At 40.0% G+C, this 25601-nt stretch overlaps 1 protein-coding gene across 4 annotated transcripts in view; it reads left to right on the top strand.

The window, feature by feature from the left end:
- DMD (dystrophin) overlaps window positions 1-25601 on the top strand; it is a 2197254-nt gene that overhangs the window by 1882973 nt on the left and 288680 nt on the right. For all 4 annotated transcript variants that reach the window (XM_032883124.1, XM_032883125.1, XM_032883122.1 and 1 more), the window contains exon 60: window positions 3335-3481. In XM_032883124.1, coding sequence (XP_032739015.1) covers window positions 3335-3481 — 147 coding nt within the window. The remainder of the gene's footprint in view (window positions 1-3334; window positions 3482-25601) is intronic.

Genomic DNA, 25601 nt, shown 5'->3' with positions numbered 1-25601 from the left:
TTTCTAAAGGGTTTAAGCTGGTTTTCATAGAAATAATAGCTTATTTTCTCTTAGACTTAAATTTCTTTGGTTTGTGAAATCTTTAATTAAATTATGTAATTGTAGTACTAACTAGCAAAATCAGGTTCGAGACCATACACACAACTGAGAACTCAACTAATGAGAGCTGAAGGCCGTGCACCCTAGCAGATAGCTCTAACATTGTATTTAGAGGCTGTAGGAAGCCCCAGTCACTGTGTTTCACAGAAGCATGAAGACTGGCTAATCTGCCGAGTCTTAAGTAGAGACCAGTTAAGAGAACGTCTACAGTAATTGCTAGATGGGGACAAAAAAAAAAAAAAAAAAAAAAACAGAAGCCACCCGATCCCATGATTACAAGGGCAGGGTGGGTAGGAGAGTGAGTGTTCTGATTAATGATATATACTGGACCCTAATTTTTAATCACCTGCACCCTCAAAAACACCAATGGAGGATTAAAATCTGTGTCTGGGACTCGGAGTGGGGGTGGGGGAGGAAGTGAAAATCCAAATATTCTAATAAAAGGCATTTGAACATGTGCATGATGTAGTCCAAAGGGAGTTGAAATCTGTATGTGACTGAGCCAGATACTCAGTGGTTGAGAGGCACACTGGTAAAGACAGATGATTAGCAGACAGAGTTAACCTGCACCTTTGTTGGACTCAGACTAGCTGCATGCCATCTCTGTAATGCTCTCCCATTTCCAGTTCCCACTCATATGATCTTTATCTATGGTTCCCAGAAACAGATGTTATCATCCAGAAGAGAATGCCTCCATTTGTAATTATTGCCCTTGTCCGGGTTTCTCCATTGACATTTAAGAAATCTGTTTTCTAGGGGCGTCTGGGTGGCTCAGTCCATTAAGTCAACAACTCTTGATTTCGGCTCAGGTCATGATCTCGGGGGTTGTGGGATGAAGCCCCACATAGGACTCCATGCTCAGCAGTGAGTCAGCTTCAGGATCCCTACCTCCCACCGCATACATGTACATGTGCGCACACACACACACACACACACATGCTCTCTTTCTCTCAAAAAAATGAATCTTTAAAATAAATCTATTCTCAGGCACATGAGTGGCTCAGTCACTTAAGCGTCTGCCATTGACTCAGGTCATGGTCCGACGGTCCTGGGATTGAGCCCTGCGTCGAGCTCCCTGCACACAGGAAGCCTGCTTCTCCCTCTCCCACTCCCCCAGCTTGTGTTCCCGCCCTCGCTGTCTCTCTGTCAAATAAATAAAATCTTTAAAAAATGAAATAAAATAAATCTGTTTTCTAACCTTTTATTACACAAAACAAAGTGATTATGGGTCATTTCCTTTTAGAGATACAAATTTACATTGATGGATTTTACCTCCATCCATGGGATTCTTTTAATCTCTATATTTATTCATAAGGCAATGGAATAATAATATTTACTATCAATCCCTATAAAAACTTTCTCAGACCGATTCCTATAGCATTCCATTGACATGAAGTTGAATAAAGATGAATACATCAGATAGGATTTTTTTTCATGTCTATGGTCAGACAAAAAGATTTCTTCTGTTTTCCTTTATTTTTATTTTTTATTGATACATAATTCACAAACAATAAAATTCACCCTTCAGGGACATCCAGTTGGCTCAGTTGATGGAGCCTGTGACACTTGACTTCAGGGCCATGAGATTGAGCCCCACATTGGGTGTCCAGTTTACTTAATAAAAAAAAATTGGGGGGCACCTGGGTGGCTCAGTGGGTTAGGCCTCTGCCTTCGGTTCAGGTCATAATCTCAGGGTCCTGGGATCGAGCCCCACATTGGGCTCTCTGCTCAGCGGGGAGCCTACTTCCTCCTCTCTCTCTGCCTGTCTCTCTGCCTACTTGTGATCTCTGTCAATCAAATAAATAAATAAAATCTTTTAAATAAATAAATAAATAAAATTTAAACTCACTCATTTTGAAGTGTGCAATTCAGTGATGTTTTGTATATTCACGAGGTTGTGCTACCATCACCACTGTCTCATTCTAGAACACTTCCATCGCTCCCAAAAGACATCCATGATTCTTTAATATAATATTCTTAATGCCCGTTTTTAAAAAACATTAAGTTCTGTAGAGTGATTATCACAATGTCTTATATTGTCTAAGAACTATATAAGAATCTTATATTCCATACAATACCACATTTTAGTGGTGAGATATTGAGGTTGATTTGACAGGACAATGCCATTCTTATTTAGAATGTACATACTGGCTCCTTCTCTTTAGAGTGGGAGGGAATTGGAGGGTTATAGATGAAGTCAGTGTAAACAGTGGTTTTATCAACATAGTGAACCAGAGAAATAACACCTACCCATATCAAGCAAGTCAAAGCAGCATATATATCCGAGTAAGTGATGTTGTCCTTGTACATAGACATTACATTACACAAACTGTTCTCCTAAGTGAGGGAATTTGTCCCTTAGAAATTGTTCATTGGAACATTTGGACATCATGCATCATGTTAAAGATCCATAAATGTCATCTTAATAGGGTAGATATGATGCATGGTAATATCCTCCCCATATCTGCACTGGGTTCTTCTACTCACTGGATTGTCATGATGCATTGCATCAGAGAATCCCATTCTAGTGCTTCAGAGACAGTAGAGAAGCCCCTTGGGAGCTCTCCTAAGCCATTGCTACAAGGACTAAAATACCAGGAGACCAGTCATTCCTAGGGCTTGACAAAATACCCTAATCTCTAAATGAATCTATTTATTATGCAGTTGGTACAAAGTGTGAATATAGTATCTCATGATTGAGTATATATTTTTATTATTTTAAAAAAGGGTCCATTTCTGGTTGTATGATGAGTAGAATTTAGAATCCAGCAGTGCATTTTTTTGTTACTTTGCCAATTCAGAATTACTTTGGAAAGTTATAGTATAATAGCTAAGAATATGTACTCTGGAGGCAGGCAACCCTGGTTATGTATCACACGTTCCTCCATTTTGACCCATTAAAACTTTGGCAAGATAATACCTCTGCAAGTTGTTTTCTCACATGTAAAATGAGAATTCTCCAACCATACCCCATAGGATTACTTTGTAGGAAAAAAATTATCATTAAGTGGACAGAGCTTATCACAGGATTAGGCACCTAAGAAATGCTCTATAAATATTCGTTATTATTATTATTCACCCATTCACAAGTGTTCATAGTTGCAATGGCACTGTAATAGAGCAAATGTCACTAACTGCACCCTAAACAGAACAAGATATCTTGTAGTTCCCATGTGTCTGTTTCTTTGCTTTAAATGTTCTCATTTTCCAACTTGCCCTTGACTATTTCACATAGGCACTTCGAGGAGAAATTACACCTCTGAAAGAGAATGTCAGCTACGTCAATGACCTTGCTCGTCAACTCACTACATTGGGCATTCAGCTGTCACCATATAACCTCAACATCCTGGAAGACCTGAACACCAGATGGAAGCTTCTGCAGGTAGGCACATTATGAGCATTGCAGTTCCTTGATACAACAAGAGGATATATGGCTAAATCTTGTTTGTAAGGTACAAGAAAAGTAGTTTCTTTGTGTGATGTTCTGGATAATATTTTGTGAATGTAAGGTATTTTATACTATTTAGTAACTTCCTACAGAAATGTTTTCAGACCTACTAGTAATAATTTTTTTTAAACACCTTAAAATTAGACTTTCCTATATCTTGCAATAAATATGGGAAATAGTGTGGAATCATGACAGAAGGACTTATTTACTATCATACAATTACTTTGTACTATTATTGCTTGGATTCTTTAAACATCTTTATCTTTGGATTCCTAATTCAAACAACAGTCAATGATAAGACATATTCTAAAATCTTTTTTAAAAGAACATGTGAACCATGAGAGACTATGGACTCTGAAAAACAATCTGAGGGTTTTGAAGGGGCGGGGGGGGGGAGGTTGGGGGAGCCAGGTGGTGGGTATTAAGGAGGGCACGGATTGCATGGAGCACTGGGTATGGTGCAAAAACAATGAATTCTGTTATGCTGAAAAGAAATTTTTTAAAAAAGTAAAAAAATAAATGATTCTGAGACAATAAAAATAAATAAATAAATAAACAATTTTTAAAAGAATAAGAAAAAAAAAGAACATTGTGGGGTCATCTGGGTGGCTCAGTGGTTTAGGCCTGTACCTTCTGCTCAGGTAATGATCTCAGGGTCCTGGGTTCAAGTCCTGCATCGGGCTCTCTGCTCAGCAGGGAGCCTGCTTCCCCCTCTCTCTCTGACTGCCTCTCTGCCTACTTGTGAACTCTCTCTGTCAAATAAATAAATAAAATCTTAAAAAAGAAAAAAAGAACATTGTGGGTGCCTGGGTGGCTTAGTTGGTTAAGCGTCTGCCTTTGGCTCAGGTCATCATCCCAGGGTCCTGGGATCAAGCCCAGAGTTGGGCTCCCTGCTCTGTGGACCATCTCCTGCTTCCTCTGCTGCTCCCCCTACTTGTACTCACTCTCTCTCCCTCTCTCTCAAAAATAAATAATCTTTTTTAAAAAAATATAAAAAGAACATCCTATCACAAACCTATATATGAAGGTTTTTCATAGGTTTGCTTAATAAATATAGGACCAGAAGCATGCTCAAGGTCACACTTACTAGCTGTGGGACCTTGGGCAAGTTATTTAAGCTTTCTGTGCTTTGGTCTCTCATCTGAAGAAAATGTGGATATTAAATGTTTCTAAAATACCAGTCTATTATTAGGACAAGTAAGTCAAAAGATGTGGGAAGTGCTTAGAACAGTATAGTTACATAGTAAATGCTGTATAAATTCTAGCTCTTGGTGTTTTGCAGTTATAATGATTATTATTATTATAGCATACAAGTTTTGGAATCAAATTTACTGAGTGACCTTGAAGCCACTTGTCCTCTCTGATTGTCAGTTCTCTCGTCTCTAACATATTTGCTGTAATAGTAAACAAATTAATTCACATAGAGTTGTTAGTACAGTACCTGGCTCATAATAAGAACTCAGAAAATGTAGTGTGTGTCTCTGTGTTCCCCACGTGAGGGACACTGTGTAAAATACCCCAAAACCCTCAAACTGATTTTACTATGGAATTAGAGAATTGTTTTGTCTCCCTCTCCAGTTTCATAGGGTGCAGACAGTATGCTTCTGAGAACAGAGAGGAAACTGAATTTAAAAATATTTGTTTTCAGTGTTTTAATAGGAAAAAAATGATAAAGCAGATAACTTTTCATATTGACAGCCCATTTAGCGGTGTGATTGAAAGTCCTGTTGAAGAATTGCTAGATCTTTCATAAAAACAAGTTCCAAATTCAAGACCTCTTGAGATCTCCTATAATGTAATTCTTGTTGTGATGGATAGTTTTAAAATATTTGTATGATAGACTATTATAAGGGACATTGACTAAAGCAAGCAATATAGCTAAGCAATTACATGCCTTTCTATGTCTATTAGTTTCATAGTGGCTAAGTACTATTAAAACCTTATCAACCTCGGTGGTGGGTATTAGAGAGGGCACGGATTGCATGGAGCACTGGGTGTGGTGCAAAAACAATAAAAATTAAAAAAAAAAACCTTATCAACTTCATCCCTAATATTTTTTTTTATTTCTTTTCAGCGAAACAGAATTCATTGTTTTTGCACCACACCCACTGATCCATGCAATATGTGCCCTCCTTAATATCCACCACCTGGCTCCCCCAACCTCCCACCCCCCGCCCCTTCAAAACCCTCAGATTGTTTTTCAGAGTCCATAGTCTCTCATGGTTCACCTCCCCTTCCAATTTCCCTCAACTCCCTTCTCCTCTCCATCTCCCTATGTCCTCCATGTTATTTGTTATGCTCTACAAATAAGTGGACGGGACTGGAAGAATATGTTTTTCACTTTAAGCATAAATAAGGAAAGTAATAAATGTCTTGGGAAAAGCAGTGGCCACATTTGTTCTCTTCAAGCACTCTTGAACTGTATCTTAAAATTTCTTTTGAAGAACCAAATGCTGAGTGCCTGGGTAACTCAGTCGGATAAGCATCTGCCTTTGGCTCAAGTCATAATCCCAAGGTCCTGACATTGAGCCCTGCATCAGGCTCCCTGCTCAGCTGAGAGTCTGCTTCTCTCTCTGCCTCTTCTGCTCCCCCTGCTTATGCTCTCTCTCTCCCTCTCTGTCAAATAAATAAATAAAATCTTTTTTAAAAAAAGAGCCAAATGCTACATTTGCCTTCAGAATGTGGTATGAGATTTATGATCATGGCACCTAAGGTTACAGATGAGATCAAAAGATTATGACTGATAAGGAAATTTTTTTAGGATTTTATTTATTTATTTGATAGAGAGAGAAAGAGAGTATGGGGGTGGGAGGATCAGAGGGAGAAGCAGACTCCCTGCTGAGCAGGGAGCCTGATGCAGAACTTGATCCCAGGACCCCATGATCATGACCTGAGCCAAAGGCTGTCGCTTGACCGATGGAACCACCCAGGTGCCCTGATAAGGGAAGTTTTTAAAGATCAGCACTAAGTGAGCCATTATAGTAGCACTCTTTATTTAGATGTAAAGTATGAGAAAATATTAATAACCTAAGTTTTGCTCATTCCTTAAAATGAATAAGGACTTGGTTATAAATATAGGGAAGAACATTAAAGGAGTTGATGTAGTAAAAAAAGGACTGGAGTGAATAGTATTAGTCCTGACTTCAAACTGAAGCTCATTCTTTGACCATGTTATCTTGAAAAAGCCTTTATCCTCCCTCAGCTTTAATTCCCTCATTTATAAAATGAGGCAATCCATTTGGACTCAGGTCATATCCAGCTCAATCCTATGATTCTATTTCTGGATATCTGGGGAGGAGATATGCATATGACAAAATTTAGTTTAGAATCAATACAGTGGCTTCCTCTATTCATGTTATAGACGTGGCTCATGGGGAATTGTGTTTTTCCTTCTTTCATTTTAACTTTTAAACCCCTCATCCCAAGCCCACATATACACAGCTTTCTCATACTAAACAGCTCGATGAGTTCATGGTACATGCTCTTGTGGAAAATTTCACATGTTGCTATTTTTGGACATGACCTTAAGGATATGCTTGAAAAGTGTTTTCAGCAGAAAGCTGATAAATCCAAGGTTTGGGGTTGCACATAATTGAGTCAAGTGGATTCCATTTTTTTTCTTTGACCATAACTGTAACCAACCTGCTATATTATAAATGGGAGTCCTTGTTCAGAAAGTGAACAAAGCCAAGAAATGTGGTTCATATCAAATAACTTCATCCCCATTATGGCAGAGCAAGTCATATGCCCTGTTAACAACATTTTACAGTTAGAAGAATGTAACTGACCAAAGAATCACCTACCATCTGTGGAGGGAAGCTGGAGCCCATCATCATTATGACATTCTATTTCTAGAAAAAATAAAAAATTTAGTTGTTTACAATGCTATGTCAGTTATGACATCTTGATTAAAAAAATTAGTACAAATTCATCTCTGCTTCTTTGTCTACTGAGACAGAGAAAAATTAAGAAATAGAGAGTTGGAGTAGTGGGAAGGCACCTATAAACCTAAGAAAACCTCTTAAATTTGGGCAAAATAGTGTAATAGAAGAAAGAGAGTTACACAGTACCAGGCTCTATCTACTTGATACCAGAATATCCTGGGTTTAATTAGACAACCCATTAATTTTTATTTTAAAAGAAAGCCATACTATTTTTTTAGCTGTGTGTAATATCAGTCAAAATGATAGAAACAGATAAACCATGTATATATGACGTCAACAGCAGAGTAAGACACAGTCGTGATTTAGTGTATAGAGAGCTCTGAATTTATTTGGAATGCACAAATAGAAGTTTAGAGACATTGGTTTCCCTGTTTGAAACTCTGTCAGAATAAAAATCCTATTTTCTGCCTCAGAGTGGACTCACTGATTAAAATGTTTGCCCTAGACCACGTGACAATGTGTTTTGGGCATAGGAAACCATCATTCCTTGTAGTGAGGAGGAGTTTTCATGTACATTCCCTCATTTAATCCTCATAACATAATGATGATGCCTTACAATTACATATTATCACTATTCCCTTTTACATGTAAGGAGTCTGAGACTTAGACACAGAAATTGACACAGTCCCAGTCACAAGCTTGTGTCAGTCAACATGTGAATCCTCTCTTCTGAACTGTGACCACCCACCTCCTGCCCCTTCTGTTTCCTCTTATCAAAGTCCTGTTTAGTTTGGACTTCACAGAGTCATACTTGAAAGCTAGTTAGGGCATCATGGGCATGAAATACTTCACTCTTTCCCTGCTTCTCCCCTTTTTTGAATAATTCTCAGGGATATTAACTTTGAAATCTCCCTTTTACGAACCAATGGATTAATGAGCCCAGCTCAGTGTACCCCTTAAAATCCCACCAGTAGTTTCAAATATAAGACATTAAAGCGTTACATTCTTCATTGTCTTTAGAACTCAGCAACCATCTTAAAATCAACCAAAAGTCACGTTAATGAATTAGTTCTGAAAGCAGAACCAATGCTAATATTTGACCCAATGGAAATGAGTATCAAAACCAAATGGGAAGAAAATTAAACTGATGATAAACTTTTCTAATGTTGAAGCAATGGGTATATGTATAGCGACATAATCATGCTCTTTACTCACCAAGCAGCAGTACTATAGGGGATATTCTACTCCAGGGAAGTACCGCTAGGGGATGTTCTAACCGTTTCTCTGCATTACAAGTAAACCCATGAAGAGCAACAGAAACTGCAAATACACTTTAATATAAAGAGTACATGCTTTATTGACTGTGGGATGTCTGGAATGTAATCACTTGAAAAATATTGAATATGAAGATATTTCTAGGCATGATATTCTTTAAATATGTTTAAGGACAGTATCATGAATTATGTATGCTTTTAAAGGTTTCCTAAGATTCTTCCGAAGTCATGCAGACAATTATATACTCCATCTTCACATCTGTGTTAGCTTTCTGTCTCAAGGATCTAGACCCTCATCTTCTGCACATCCCTGTGTACCCAGCAGACACTGTAATCGTCCTATCTGGTCCAAGGACATCCTAACCAAAATCCCCTTTCCTGCTTATGCCATCCTAGGAAGAATTTTATAGATGGGTGTTCTCTTAATACTTCCATAATGCCTCACTCTTTCTCCATGTTATAAAAAAAAATGCTATTATAACACTAATACTATAAAAGTGGTACCTTTCAGAACTCTGACTTATAAATTCTTCAGTATTGTCTGACCAAGAATTTGGTCTACATAATCAACAAAGACGAGTAAGATTGTGGAAGGACATGGGATCATATGTAGCTGGCCAACAGAAATATTTGCATGGCTATGTTTTCTAAAAATTTAACCAGAGTTTTAATTGAAAAATTAAAAATTCCAGCAGAGCAGCCTATGATCTTTACTTTGGTAAGATAGGTTTTCAAAGCAGGCTGCTGTCTATATATATGTGTTTGTCCTTCTCATCATTGAGCACAGGATTTGATCCTTTCAATGTGTTGACAGATTTTGAGCATTTTCTTCAGACTCTTTTCTTTATTTTTAAGGCTACTGTACTAAGCATTTGGCATTACGGGGTCCCTTCTAGGCAGGGAGCCTAAGTGAGCTGTGCCATCTGCTCTTACAAATAATGTGGACCTATTACTAACTGAGGGTAAGGAGAGGGTATCTGACTTCAGTCCCTTTGGTTGGGCAAAGGTTGTTTCTACCAATGTCTTCTTAGCATGTCCTTTTTTGGTTGTTTCTTTAACAATACCTAAAATGATTCTGCCTGTGGTTAGACCTCAGAACCCAGGAGAAAATGATGAGACTGAGGCCATTCTCAAAGGAAATGTGTTTTCCTCCATCAGTGGTTCTCAAATGTTCATAAGCATCAGAATCACCTAAAGACTTATTAAATCACTAGGATCCACTTACAGAGTTTCTGAATCAGTAGGTCTAGCCCTGGAGTTGGACATTCTGCCTTTCTAGCCAGCTCCCAGGTAAGGCTGATTCTGCTGATCCAGGGACTACACTCAGAACCATCGTCCTACATTCAGTTGGCCAGATACGGCCAACCTTAAAAGATTTTAAAAAGTGTCTTCTGTAACATACTTTGAAAACTTTATGGTCACACTGTGGAAAATAAGCCTAATGCCATGCAGAAAATTCTGTTTTAGAGGAGTGTTACAGTGCTACAGCAACCTGGAAACCCAAGCCCTTAACTTGTCTTCCAAGCAGAAAGAGGAGGGTGAAGGGAAACTTCTTGTAGATTCCTTTTAGTAGGATTGAGATATGTTTTAAGTGTCATATACCTATCAGGTTTCAAAGACTCAGCACCAAAAATATAATATTTTTATACTGGTTACATGCTGAGGTGATAATATTTTTATGTATTTGGCTAAGTAAAATATATCATTAGAATTGATTTCACCCATTTTTGTTTTTATGATTATTCATATTTGGGTATTATTCATGAAGACGAACAAAGTGAGCCTGTTGCTTCAAGTAAAACAACGGACACTGTTTCTTTTTACTTTTTTTAATGTGTCTACTAAAAAATTTAAAATGGCACATGCCTCTCATTATGTTTCTTTTGGATACTACTGGTCTAGAACAAAAAGCTAGCATAGATGAGATTCAGCTGCAGAGCTCATTAAAATACCCTCACCACCACCCCTCCCCCGCCCCAAGATGTAGGAGGCATTAGGTGAACCCTGTGATTCCGTCTTTCTATCGAGGTCCTGGGAGAATCTGCTGAGATGTAAGTAGTACTTCCATCCTGTAGGGATCCTCTAGTTCTTGGAATGTTAATAAGGGATCCACGGGCTTGAAAATATTGGAATCCACTATCCAAAAATATTGCACTGCTGTAGGAAAAACGACCCTAACGCATTCTAAACTGTAAGTAAAAATATTTCAACTACAATGGTAAGTTTGATGCGTCCCCTGACTGGAGTTTTTAAAAAGCTGAAAGGGAAGGAAATGAGAACAAAGAGGAGAGAATGTGTTTGTTTTAGAGAAGGCTAGCTCACAGAAGGATTTGTTGACATTAGGAATAGAATGACCCATTAAAAAAAGGATAATTAAGTTCTAAGAAAACATCTTTTCAGTGAGGAGAGAGCAACCATTTATGTTTAGCCTCATCTCTGTTAAAAAATAAATAAATAAAAAGGAAGTGCACAAATTCCTTTAAAGATTTGAAGGAATGAGGAATGTGTGCCTCTCAAAAGCCCAGGATAGCTCTGGCCCTTAGAACACACTAAGGTCAATGTGTACTGTCAACCTTACGGACATTTACCTCAGCCAGCGTGGCTTCCAGTGTTTTTACAGCCAATTGTACTTTATTTAAGAAGAATGACACTGCAATTGCCTAGGTAACCTTGAAAGTAACGTTGACCCAGCTGCTCCAGAGTCCAGCCTCCACACTCCAAAGACCAGTCTAGTTTTCAAGGGCATTCTCTGCTGTAGGGAAAAAAAAAAAAAAGAGGTCATTGTGATGTGTGGGACTAGAGGGAGAAAAGTGAATGATGTAGGGGGTGTTACCAAAAAAAAAATTATATGGGATACAAAATGAAGCCAGTGGAAGTCAAAGAAATATTTATTAGTTGAAGAGAATGAAAGGCATATTAATTTTCTGCGAGCTTTTATAAAGTGAATCCAGACCTTCATGAAGTTAGGTTATCTGATTGCATGATCTCTCTGTACTCCTTAATTCCTGATTTGTTTTCATCGGGAGCTGTTTTTGCTAGCTGTGAAGTTAGCCACTGTGGTAATCCGTATAGCTATTGTATTGTTTTAAGACATGTCACGTGCCCCTGTTAAATGTTTAAACAGCAGCTTTATGGATGTCCGTATTTCTTTTCCTTTCTTAGTACCACTCATTCCTTTTCAGCAACACGCATATCATCAAGAGTATTTAAAACTTTCATTATGCTCATGCTTTCTTTTCCCTTCTTTCTTCTCCTGCAACCCACGTTTGCCCTTCCCCCGATTTTTCCCTACTTTATTCTTTATTCTTTTAAGGGTCCTTCGTTCTGCAGCCAGACCTCCCTCCTCCGCCGCAGCCTGCCTCCGCCCCGCCCTTGTTTGGGGCACTTGTTTGCCCTGGCTCTTTGCCTCTTTGCTTTTCCCACTGTCCTGCTGCGTGTGAAGCACTGGGCCGGCAGCTTCTCCCATTTCCCATGCTACGTCACGCACAGCACTCAAAGGGCTGCTGTTCCCACATCTCCACCCCAAAGACTCCCCCTCTCCTCATGCCCTGCACATTCCTCTAGAAATAACCCCCTTTCAGACCATAGGAAAGGCTGAATGTTAAAGCCTACTCCACAAGTAACTCTGTAAGAAACTGGCTTATGAAACTCAGAATTGCTGTGTTTAAAGGTCAGTGCCACAGAGTGAATTCTAAGTTACTATAGTCTATCTTAGTGTTTCTTTTTATTTTTATCAATGCTTTGAGGTCCTTAAAATAATTGTCATCTGGATATAAATTCTCTCAATTAACATATTCACTTAGTTTCAAAGGTAGATATGTAGATGAAAAATATAATAAATTAGAAAATGGTGTTTCTATTAGAAATACTCTTTTTACACACGGCCATGATTTATTTGGCCAATGAGTTTGCATGATAGAGATTTGAGAAGAGTTTAATTTAGTGAGAATTATGCATTACTGAAATTAATAATGAGCACTTCTGTGGCAATACTGCATGCTATTCACTTTCCCCAGCCCTTTTACCGGTACTAACACATGTAAGCCTCACAATTACCCTAGGAAGTAGATTCTATTTTTATCTTCATTTTACAGATGAGGAAAATGAGGAACCAAGAGGTTAGGTGGCTTGTCTGAGTTCAGTAGCTGGTGAGAGAGCCAGGATTTGAACTAAGGCAATCTGGATGGAGAATCTGTGAGAACTACCAGCTATACAATGCCTCCTCTCTGACAGAAAGAGAGACTGACATGACAGTATTTCCTCTTCGTTTACAATTCAGCTCTTTCAACAAAAAACACGACATCCCCCTCACATTTATTAATTTGTCAGAAATCACCTACATCAAGAGTTTAGGAAATGTGGGTTTAAAGTAGGATGATTATATGAATCTCAGACCAGTCTCAGGAATAGATCGTTTAACCCAGAACCTGAATCATTCACAGATTAAAAATGAGAATCTCTCAGGGCACCTGGGGGCTCAGCTGGTAAATTGTCCAACTCTTGATTTCAGCTCAGGCCATGATCTCAGGGTTGTGAGATCGAGGCCCGCATGGGGTCCTCTCTCCCTCTCCCTCTGCCCCCACCTCTCACTCTCTTTCTATCTCCCTTTCTCTCTCTCCCTCTCTCTAAAAAAAGAAAGAGAGAGAGGGAAAGAATCTTTCATCTATAGTACCAGGAAAACTTCATCACCAAACTCCTTCTGAAATGAGCAGAAACACTCCTTCATTAAATAAATATTTTCCAGGCAATAAATATTTTTCTGCCATCTACCCACTGCCCGACTCTGTGTTGGATAATAGGCATGCACTTGTGGAAAAACCAGATACTGTCTCCGCCCTCATGGCGATTATAGTTTCTTGGGAAGATACTCATTAATAAAGAAAAATCTCTCATATAATGATTACAAGTCGTGGTAGGTATAATGAGAGAAAAATGCAGGGCATATAGTGAGGACCTGTCATGTGTGTGTGTGTGTGTGTGTGTGTGTGTGTGTGTGTGTTGCTGTGACCGGTGGGAGTTAGGGAAGGCTGATCAGGAATACTTCCCAGAGAAAGTAGCCATTTAACCAGAGCCTACAGGATGAACACAAGTTAACTAACTGGCTTTTCCATTCATCTGTAGCTTTTATTTTAAATGGCCTGGAGCTTGTGACTAACTATAAACAGAGTAGTAAAATTCTACTGTGCAAATTTAATAACTAGGAATCATTTGAAGTAATGGACTGCAGAGTTAACATATAATTAAGTCACATTGGAAGATTTCTTATCACACTGTATCACAGAGAGCATCCTGTTTGAATTCTTCACAGCACTTATGAAAATCTGTAGCAACGTGTGTTTGTTGACTGATTTATTGCAAGTCCATCTCCGGTCCCCAAGGGGCAGCTCAGTGCGGAGCCCTAAGCATTTTATCTACTGACATGTGGCAGTGTCTACATAGTAGGCATTCAGTAAGTATTTCTCAAATTGCTGAATGCATGAAATGAAGCAAAAAATGTTATTAAAAACTATAAAATAAATGGAAAGTTGTACCACAGGGGAAAAATTAGGAAATGAAACTATCATTTCTGAATAAACAGTATTCATGCCTAGATCTGTAGATTCATAAAGTTAACCAATGCTTAAAGAATTTTCCAAAGATTCCAGAAAGAGAAGTAATTGACCAAAAATTAAATATTTATCTTTTCCTTTATGATGAACCAGATTCACTCATATCCTAGACTTTTATCAGCAGTTAATGATCAGTGTGCTCTGAACAACATGGAATATACTTAATGTTACCTTTGGAGGAAATTAGATAAAAATAGCTTCCCTTTCTTCACCTCTTTTTTTAATGGAGGTCTAATTAACATATAACATTATATTCAAGTATACAGCATAATGATTTGGTACTTATATATATTGTGAAATAATCACCACAGTAAGTCTAGTTCACATCCATCACCATACCTAGTTACAATTGTTTGTTCTCATGAGAATTTTTAAGATCTACTCTTTCAGCAAGTTTCAAAAATGTAATACACTATTGTTAACTATTGTCACCACGCCGTGCATCACATCCCCATGACTTACTTACTTCATAACTGGTAGTTTGGACCTTTTGACCCCCTTCCCCTTCACCTATTTCACATCCACCCTCCATCCCCCACCTCTGGTAGCTACCAGTCTGTTTTCTGTATCTGTAAGTTTGTTTTCTTTTTAGATTGCACATATGAGATCATATGGTATTTGTCTTTCTCTGTCTGACTTATTTCACTTAGCATAATGCCCTCAAGGTTCATCCATGTTGTCACAGGTGACAAGATTTCATTCTTTTTTATGGCTGAATAATATCCCATTGCGTATATACAATCTCTCTATCCATTCATCTGTCAGTGGACACTTAGGTTGTTTCCATGTCTTGGCCATTGTAGGTAATACTGCAGTGAACATGGGGGTATGTATATCTTCCTGAATTAGTGTTTTCGTACCTTCCCTTTCTGATAATAGCTTTCTTGAGGTATAATTAACACATCCACATTTAAAATGTACAAAATGGTAAGTTTGATAAATGTATATATCTGAGGAACACCTGGGTGGCTAAATTAGTTAAGCAGCTGCCTTCGGCTCAGGTCATGATCCCAGGGTCCTGGGTTCAAGTCCCGCATGGGGCTCCTTGGTCAGCAGGGAGCCCACTTTTCTCTCTGCCTCTGCCTGCCACTCTGCCTCCTTGAGCTGTCTCTCTCTTTCTCTGACAAATAAATAATGAAATCTTTTTAAAAATGTATATATCTGAGAAACCATCACCACATTCAAAATAGTGAATATAGCCATACCCCCAAAAGCTTCTTTATGCCCCTTGGTAATCTCTCCCTTCCAGCCCTCCACTGCCTCCAAGCAACCACTGATCTACTTTCTATTAATACAGTTGAATTTGCATTTCCTAGTTTTATATAAATGGGATGTACAGTCTTTTTGGTCTCATTTCTTTCAGTCACCAGAATTAATCTTGAGATTCGTCCATGTGGTTACATGTATCAGTAGTTAATCCCTTTGTTGCTGAGCAGTATTCCATCTTATAGAAACACTCCAATTTGTTTATTCATTCACACTTTAATGGCCTCTTGGGTTGTTTCCAGTGTGGGACTGTATAGAAAAAGCTGCTATGAACATCCATGTATAAGTCTTTGAAAGGACTTTGTTTTCATTTCTCTTGAGGAACAGCTAGATTTTGTGGTAGGCATGTGCTTCACTCATTAAGAAAATGCCAGACTCTTTTCCAAAGTTGTTGGACCATTTTACATTCCCACAGTGTATGAGAGTTCCAGTTCCTTTGTATCCTCTCTAAAATTTGACTGTGGTCAATTTTTAAAATTTTAGCCATTTAAATAGCTACACGGTGGTATCTCATTGTGGTTTTAATTTGCATTTCCCTAATGGCTAATGCTGTCTTCTGATTACTGTTGGCATGGCAGAACTTTTCTCATCCTTTTATTTTTAGCCTATTTGTGTCTTTGTATTGAATGAGCATTTCTTGTAGGCAGCATATAATTGGATTTTGCTTTTTTTCAATTCCAATCTGATTTCCTTTAATTGGGGGTTATTTGGACTATTTATATTTAATGTGATTATTGATGTGGTTAGGTATAAACCTATCATCAAGCTATTTGTTTTTGCTTCATCCCATCTGTTCTTTGTTTGCTTGTTCCTCTTTTTCTGTCTTCCTTTAAATTAATGGGAATTAATGAATTCATTTTATCTTCTATGTTGGCATATTACCTATATGCCATACAAAACTCTGTTTTGTTATTTCAGTGGTTGCATTATGGTTTATGGTATACATACATCTTTAACTTATAGTGTACCTTCAAGTGGTTTGAGACCACGTCACGTATAGTGTAAGAACCTCTCAATAATGGATTTCCAGTCTTCCCTTTCCAAACTGTGTACAATTGTTCAATCTTTTGGGGTCTTTCAAGATTAGGTGGGATTAGACTGACAGTATAGGGCTAATTATCCCCCACTAGTGAGGCAAGACCCTTCCCTGTGCTCTACCCAAGGCCCTGTGAGACATGAAGTTTCCAGGATGACTTGTAAGGAACAGGCACTCCTTCCTGCCATATGAATGCTGGACCCTATTGTCTCTGATACCTCCTGGTGATTCTTCACCACATACATGCTAAGTACTACTCTGCTGAATGCCTGAGGGAGTACCATTTCATTCCCACCAGCAGTGTATGGGAGTTCCAGTTCCTTTGTACCTCCAGGGTTCTCTGCCTCTGAGAAACTCTGCTCTCTGGGCTCCTTTCCTGTGAACTCTAGCTAACTAAGTCTTCTGTGACTCTCAGTTCCACATTCGCAGCCCTCAGAATCTGCCAGGATCCTTCTGAGTTCTTCTTCTGCCATACTGTGAACCGGAAACTCTCTCAAGGTTGCAAGCTAGGATGGTCCTGGGGCTCACCTCATATGTTTTCTATCTCTCAGAGGTCACTATCATTCCTTGCCTGGTGTCCATTTTCTTACACTCCATTGTTGCATACATTCATCCATGTTGGAATTATTTCAAGACAGAGGGTAAATTTGGTCCTTATTACCCCATCTTGTTTAGTAGCAGAGGTCTGAAAGTATCTTTTGAAGCACAGTTTTGTTTTTTCTTGATTTGGAGATCATGTGCAACGAATGTTGGAAGAAAATAGGTAATTAGCTGATAATGTGCAATCCTTCAGACATAGAGATGCTATTAGTCACTTACCAACATTGCACATACTCTGGAATTCCTTTTGCAATACCAGTGATTGCCTTATACTCTAGCCATCATACTTTTTGCCTAGTTGTATTCGGGGCCTTGCCTTTTCAATCAAGTTGGCTAAGCCTCAGGTCTTAGTCTGTACCTAAAAAATCTGATCAGAGCCTGAAGCCAAGGCTAGGTAGCAAGGTGCCCCCAGCATCAATCAGCCAACAGTATAGCTGCTGAATCTTTTAAAACCGCTGAATATGTCAACGTGCTTTATTGCATGGAATTACTGAATATTTTAATATTCCTAACCATACACTTCAACAGTCATTCTTTAACAGGTTCTACTTAATTGTTCTTAATACTATATCATTTAATAACCAGTGTGCTACCATGCATAAGGTTTCTTTTTAGGAAAGATGGCCAGATAAAGTTGTTACCGCCCATCACTTCAGAGGATTTTAGTTCGCAAAGTCCAGAAGTCCAACCCTTGATTTTACAAAGACATCACCTGATATGTCATAGTTCACAAAGCTAGTTAATAATGGAACTAAAGCCAAAAACTTGCTCTATATTCTCCTCACACACCCTTGAGTTTTCTTCTTAAGAAGGCATTCTTCAGTCTAAATATTCTGCATTCTAAAACATGTTTTAAAAGGGATTCCTTATCCAAACCCTGCCAACCTTGCAGGGTCCATGTGAAACAATGAGAGCAAGTCTGTAAAAGGGCTTCAGAAACTAGTAAATGCTATACAAATGGAAGTTCTATTATTAGAACCATAGTTCATGTCTATGAAAGCTTGCTCAACTTTTTTCACTTTTCTGAACTTGAATATGCAGTATCTTTTCTAATACGTTTATTCATCCTTTATGAGAATTTAATCCTTTCTGCCCTGCTGGGTTGCAAAAAGAGGGCCTCTCTTCTTTTCTGGAATCTCTTCATATTTTATAGTATTCTACATCTCATGGGTTCCCACTAAACACATGTCAAATAAAACTGGACCAAAATCTCTCTACATGTGTTGGGGAGAAAAATATTCCAATCCTTAAAAGAAAAGGTATTTTCAAAGATTAGATGTGGTAACTCTTGCTCTTCTATATTTGCAACGAAATTGTTTTAGTCTGTCTTGTAGTCATTTGATGCATTGTACTCGCATCCCTTGGTTAAAATGGAACCAATTTCTACAAATATAATAATTTGTAACAATAGCTGCCTATACTAGCAAGGGGAAAAAGTGATATAAAAGCATAGTCATGAACTTCAGATTCATCCCCTGCTTTTGGCATTCCTTTCCTCTGAATTATAGCGTACGTTTCTTTATTATCTCAGTTTGACTGAGTCTTTCCAAATATTCACTTCTGCTCCCATCAATAAATATTTACTGAACTGCTTCTTAATATCCTTGTCTTCTTGTAATGCAGAAAATTCACATGTGGGTGGATTACTGTATGTGGCACTTAGGAAATATAAAAAGAATTTGAATTGCTGCAGACGAGGCAGCCACCCCAGTTCTCGGGCGTGGCTTTTCCATCAGACACTTAAATGTCAGGGGCTATAAAGCCACCTCAGGGCCATAGTCATGGTGCTGCCCTCAGGAATTCTAACATTAGCCTCTTGAAGGAAGTCCATCATTCATCGTGTATCTTCGGACATTTCCGTGCTGTACATAGAATTTTGGTTGCAGAGTGACCTTTCTGCTTCCTGAGTGCTACCTGCTGCCCATCTGCTGAGTATACTCTGTTAAGCTCTTTCCTTCTCCATAGATAGTGGCCCCTTTCCTGCTGGGCAAATTAGATGCTAATCCTAGTCACTCCCTCTTCCTTTCCAGCCTTTTCCGCTCCGACACCAAGCACGAGAAATCTTAGCTGGTAGTCAGGATCTATCTCTGGGAAAGTGGCTTGTTCAGGAATTACCCGGCTCCTGGTGACCCTGTGCCTCAAGGGGGGCCTCGGCCCTAGGGAATGCACCCTGATTGTACTGACCCAGTTCATGGTGAGCTGGTGGTCCCAGCCTCCTTGGCAAGGATCAGACCTGGGCATTTTATACAGTTTCGGGCAGTAAGATAAAAAGGGAAGTCGGCCAAGGGAGCATCAGAGAAATGCTAGCCTCCCCCTAGGGAGCTTAAACCAATATTCTTTTCCTTTTGGACACTGTGCTTACTTTCCTATACATGGAATGCTCTTCCCCACCCCACCCCCGACCCCCAGATATCTGTGTGAATAACTGTCACTCTTCAAGTCTGTCTCAAATCTCAACTTTTTAAAGAAACCTCCTTGAAAACTGACCACCCTATTTGAGCAGCAACTGGCTCTACCTCGCCTTTTTGAGCCCCCTCAGTTCAGGCCCCCTCACCCTGTTAGGGTGCTTCCAGAAAGAGGCCCCCACCCCCACAACCACCACGAATCATGCCCACAGTGCACCTTGTCTTGTCCCTCACTGGATCGGGGCTGGCCCTGTAGAATGAATTGCAGGCAGCAGAAATGACAGTGCAGGACCCAAGGCCAGATCAGAAGAAGTCTTGTGGTTTCTATCTCAGTCCCTTGGAACATTCACTCAGGGGGGAAGTGAGTGGCTATGAAAGAAGCCTGACTGCTGTAAGGCCACTCTGCTGGGAGAAACTCAGCTAGCCACATGGAGCAGCTACATGAAGAGAAGGAAATGCTTGGCCAGCTCCCAGCTGAATGATGTTTGGGTTTTGCTACATGGTGGGAATGCCAGCTTGAGTGGCACCAGTCCCAGCTTATGTCGGAGAAATTCAGGTAAGGTTGGCAAATTAGTGGGATGAGCAGTGTACCTCACAGGGATAGAGAGAAAGCTCAGACTGTAGCCACTTTTGGAGTTATGTATCCCAACGTGGTTTGTAAGGTCAGGTGGTTAAGTGAGGCACCAGGTGTATGAGCAAAAAGAAACCCATCTGGGACGTCCATCCCAGTCAGACTTTCAGATCCTGCCACCTCCAACTGCCATCTCACTGTGAACACACAAAAGCCCCCAAACAAAAAACACACAGCTGAGCAGAGTCAACTCAAAGAACCAGGAACAAGAGTGACAGATTTTTGTTTTGAGCTGCTAAGTTCTAGAGCAATATGTCATACAGCCTTAGGAACATCCAAGCCATTTTTAAGTTTTTACTCCTTTCCATAACTATAGAATTAGCATATTCGGTGTACGTCTTTTGGCTAATTGCCTCCCACCATGAGAAGGTACGCTTTGTGAAGCCAAGGATCTTGTCTTTTATTTGCTAGTATATCCAAAGCATCTAAGAACTAGTCCTAACATGGTACATATTTGTTGAATGTATCAATAAAGGAACCAGAACTTGAGAAGCCATGTGGTTGCCTGTGTGGTGAGTTCACTTAAGGAGGGCAGAGTCGAAAGATGGGAAGAACCTGAGTGTTGATGAGGCCATCGTGCTTCCCAATGACCCAGTTGTGGAGCAGCCTTGCTTGTGTGCTCCTTGACAGGTCAAGCCATTTTGTGCTGGGTTTTCTCTTCTCTGCTGCAGAAAGCATCCCTTCCAGGACATGGTCTTTCAGACCATTCTGATTTGCAGCCACAGGACTGAAACATGACTGAACAACAGGACAAAGGCAAATGGCAGACACCATGCCATTCTCAGAACTACTCTCCTCCTCGCTGACAGAGGCTCTCCTACTGAGTACAGCAACTAGTTTGTGATACCTTCCTTCCTTAGGCTTGCAGTGGAAGTCTGAAGAGCCCCCAGTCTGTTAAAGATGACTGTATGACTGTAATGTGTGCCTGGATATGTAACTCCAGAGGCGGTTACAGCATGAGCTTTCAGTCCTAATGAGATACGCTGCCCAGCCCATTCACATGCCACACTTATCCGAGTTTCTCAGACTGAAGCTAGGACCAGTGCCACTCAAGCTGGTGCCCCCACAACAGAGAGCAAGCAAGTAAATTAAGTCACTCTTTGGTTGACGCTTATGTCTGAAAATCACTATGGCCTGAAAATCAGCTCAGTAATTTTAAGTGACTGCATTACAGTAGACCCTCTTTTTGGCAGTAGGGACAGAGATATCCATGATACAAATTCTTTTCCAGTATGATTGATGCATGAACTACAAACGATACCACGAAGACCCCTCTAGCGATGTGAGGGAGAAAGAAGTGATTTTAGTGTGCAGAAGAGTCAACAATTAGTTTTGCTGCAGAGATGACATTTGAGCGCAGACTCAAGCAATGAGTAAGGTTTCAAAAGGTAGAGGGGGTAAAATGGAAGGGTTTTCTAGAAAGAAGAGACAGCATAAACAAATGCTTAGAGGTTCAGGGAACTCTGACTCAACCAAAGGTGATTAGAGGTCCAAAACCAATGAGGTATCGGGTATACTGCGGGGAAGGGAGCGGAGACAAAATAAATAATATCTAAGCAAATGAAGTAGATGTAAATGGGCGAGAGGAAACGATGAAATATTTTTCTCAAATTTCCTTTTGACTTTTTACATTTGTCACTTATAAATTATATTATACTACAATGGTTTTTACCTTTTTAGCTTCTTTGGCCCAAGAAAACAGGGGACAGAAAGTTTTTAATGTGGGGCGCCTGGGTGGTCAGTCTGTGAAGCGTCCAACTCTTGATTCAGGCTCTGGTCATGATCTCAGGGTTGTGAGGTTGAGCCCCATGTCAGACTCCAAGCTCAGTGTGGAGTTTGCTTAAGACTCTCCCCCTACCACTCTCTCTCCCTCCCTCTCTCTTTCTCTCTCTCTCTCCAACAAATAAATCTAAAAACAATTGTTAATGTAAAATTTTCATTCTATATGCAAACGATGAATCATGGAACACTACATCAAAAACTAATGATGTACTGTATGGCGACTAACATAACATAACACAATAAAAAAAATTTTTCATTCAGCCTGAAAGAACATTGATAATTTCAGACCATTTAATGTTAAATATTTTAGAGTTCTAGATTATTTCTCTTTGAATGAGCAGAATTTCGTTTTTAGACTTTGAAATACGTGTTTGGTTTATAACCGACTAATTGCTGCTTTCATGGCAGTCTCATGGGCATGAGCAGGTTCAAGTTCGGCAGGAAGGCATCTGGCCTCTGAGAATGTAGCCTAGAGTTGAAGAATGCAGGATCACCTCTGTAATTACTTGAGAGGGGTTCTTGAAATCCTGGTGGAGGTGTTGCAGCCGCCAGATAGTAGGAGTCAAGAATGTCTAAGAGGTTAGGAATTCAGACTGGAGCTGTGGCAAGGAGGTAGGGGAAACACGTTCTGAATATAAAAGATCAGGCATTCACGTTGACCACTAAGAAACCCACATCTTAGAAATGTAAACCTCACTTTCACCCAAATGTTCTCCAAACTGGGACTCTGTAATAGACTCGCCAAGGCAAGAGCTAGTGTTTTACCTATGTGGTTCTGGACCCTAGAGGATTGTAGATACCATGTTGGTTAGAAGGCTTTCAGCAGCCAATGACATAATGCCTAATTTAAAGGGCCTTGTATTTGTTTTTCCTACACTTTTCTGGTCATAAGAATCACCAGGGGCGGGCTGCCTGGGTGGCTCAGTGGGTTAAGCCTCTGCCTTCAGCTCAGGTCATGATCTCAGGGTCTTGGGATCGAGTCCCACATCAGGCTTTCTGCTAGGCAGGGAGCCTGCTTTCTCCTCTCTCTCTCTCTCTACTTGTGATCTCTCTCTGTCAAATAAATAAAATATTAAAAAAAAAAAGAATCACCAGGGGTGCTTGATTAAATGGCTAATTCCCAAGCCTCTGCACTGGCAAGCCTGAATCATTAGGTTTGGCAATCTGCTTTTAACATGAACCCCATTGGGATCAGGCAAGTTTTTAAAAAAATGCCACCTTAAATAATAGAGGCTGCTGATAATCTAACACAGTGGTTGCCAATCTGTGATATGCATCAGAATCTCCTGGAGGGCTTGTTAAAGTACAGGCTGATGGGCTCCACCCAGGGTTTCTGATTCTGTAGGTCTGGAGTAAGTAAGGTCTGAGATTCTGCATTTCTGGTAAGTTCTCAGGGGATGCTGATACTGCTGTGGTCAGGAACCACACTTTGAGAACCACTGGTCTAACACAACCAGAAGCCCAAGGGTCATCAGATCTAGGGCTGATTAATTGAGCAGCTGACCTATATAAAGACTCCCGTTCCGTTTCCTTGGTATCTCGTGGCTTTCCTATCAGGATCCCAAGGTGGCCTCACACCAAGCACCAAATGCTGGCACCAAGCAACATATCCTCAGACAACAGTATCCATGGCAGGAAGGAAATAAGGTAGAAGGACAGCCGTGTGCGGGATGTGTATGTGTGTCTGTCAAAGAAGAAGGAATTTCCCAGAAGTTGCCCAGCATATTTCCCCTTGCGTATCAGCCAGCACTGGGTCTCACTGTATTCTTGGAAACCAGTCATTGGCTGTTAAAAATAGTATTATCATGATTGGTTTGGGCCAAATTTCAATTCTTCCTCTAGCGCAGGGTCCATGATGCCCAAGATCTGATCATAATTGAGATAAGGAAAAGGAAGTGAATAGCTGTTAGATAGGCAAATAGCTGGGAATGTTCCAGATGCGTTCTGATACTAGTGTGCTCTTTAATAGGTTCAGGGTTGACAATAGGAATACACCTGCTAGTAAATAATATGTTATTAGCTTTGTCGTCACCATTTGCAACAGGCTAGTAGACTCATGAGGAATTGGGCCCTACATATTGGGGAAAAAGTGCCCTTTCAAAGCTCACGGGATACATGTAGTCATCTTGCTTTTATTATACCTGTATATGGAATTGCAAGCTGTCCCTTCAGGTAATGAAATTTAGACAAGTTGGAACCTGTATAACAGCAAATCAATACTGAAGTTATAGGCAGAGCCTGTACTTATAGAGACTAACTCAGAATAGAAAGACTTCGTGACCAAAATTTAACAAATTCCACATTTATAGGTATCCAACATAGAAAACAATGTAGAGCGGTGTATCTTTTTAATATGTTTGCATTTTTCTCCTCATTCATTCATGCAAGTGTGTGTGTGTGTGTGTGTGTGTGTGTGTGTGTGTGTTTTCCTTTAGCAAACACTCAGCTATGCCCCATAGGCCCACAGCCAATGGAAAATGGAAAATTGAGTTGTTTGTTTGGGCCTCACGTCATCTAAACCCTTCATTAAAGACTGCATGAAAGATCTCGCCTGGATGCTAAGGAACATTTCCTAAGTTTTCTGTCTTCTTTTGATATTGGAAGAGAGTGGCTAATGGCTGATGATCTCCTGTTTCATGTTTGCTTCCTTGTAAGAGATCGCTTTTATAAAGAAAGCTGACCTCTTCGAAAGACGAGCTAAGGTGACAAATAGATTTTCTGTTGTTTAGCACCAAAACTGTTGATTTTTTTTTAAAAACATGCAACCTCCAGTGGGCAATTTACATTCCACATGATGAACCTGGTGTTTGCCACGTTTGTAAGGGCCACGCAGCCAGGCAGGGATGTTCATTGTGGGGCCACAGGCTTGCGCCCAGAGACTAGGAAGCTGAACTTCAAGGAGGGTCCATTCATTTAGCCGAGCACGCTCTTTGGTATCATTCAGTGATGGTTAGGACATAGTCTGCAGCCCTTTCCCCTGGCCTCGTTCAAGAGAAGCCTGGGCAGTAACCACGGCAGCCCATTGAAGTCCACAGCTATTGGGACACCTCCCTTCCCTGGGACAGATGGGAATTGGACGAGGGGCAAAATTGTGTGTGGTAAGCAAGAAAGGGAAGCTTCCAAAGTGCTGCAGAATCACTGATAATTTTAGTATACTTCAGCATCCAGCAAGTTTAATGACAGCATTTTCCCACTGCTTCCTTTGGTTGTGAACATTTGGGTGTTTTTTTCTTCTGGGTTGATTGCTCGGAAAACAGCCTAAGACATTTCAGAGCCCCACTGCCGACAGAGGGTGATGCACTTAGCGTTCATGCCAAAGGTGTCCAGGCCGCTGTCCCGGGGCTGCGTTCTCTACCCGTTTCTCCCTTTCATGAAGCTTTGTGGCTGCTCCCAGATACTTGACTTTCTTCTCTGTTTGAAGCAGGCACTGGTTTGCCAGCAACTTTGAGTTGTTGTTGTTTTTGAAGACCATGCAACGAACAGATGTTTGTTGTTGGCTCCATATCTACATTCTTTGAAAGCTGGAGAATCAAATTGCTGACATTCAGACAACACTAATTCCCATAT

Source organism: Lontra canadensis, unplaced genomic scaffold (genome assembly GCF_010015895.1).
Source record: "Lontra canadensis isolate GAN:19392208 unplaced genomic scaffold, GSC_riverotter_1.0 scaffold86, whole genome shotgun sequence".
Classification (NCBI taxonomy): Eukaryota; Metazoa; Chordata; class Mammalia; order Carnivora; family Mustelidae; genus Lontra; species Lontra canadensis.
The sequence above is the reverse complement of the archived record's forward strand: the minus strand, read 5'-3'. Positions and strand labels throughout refer to the sequence as shown.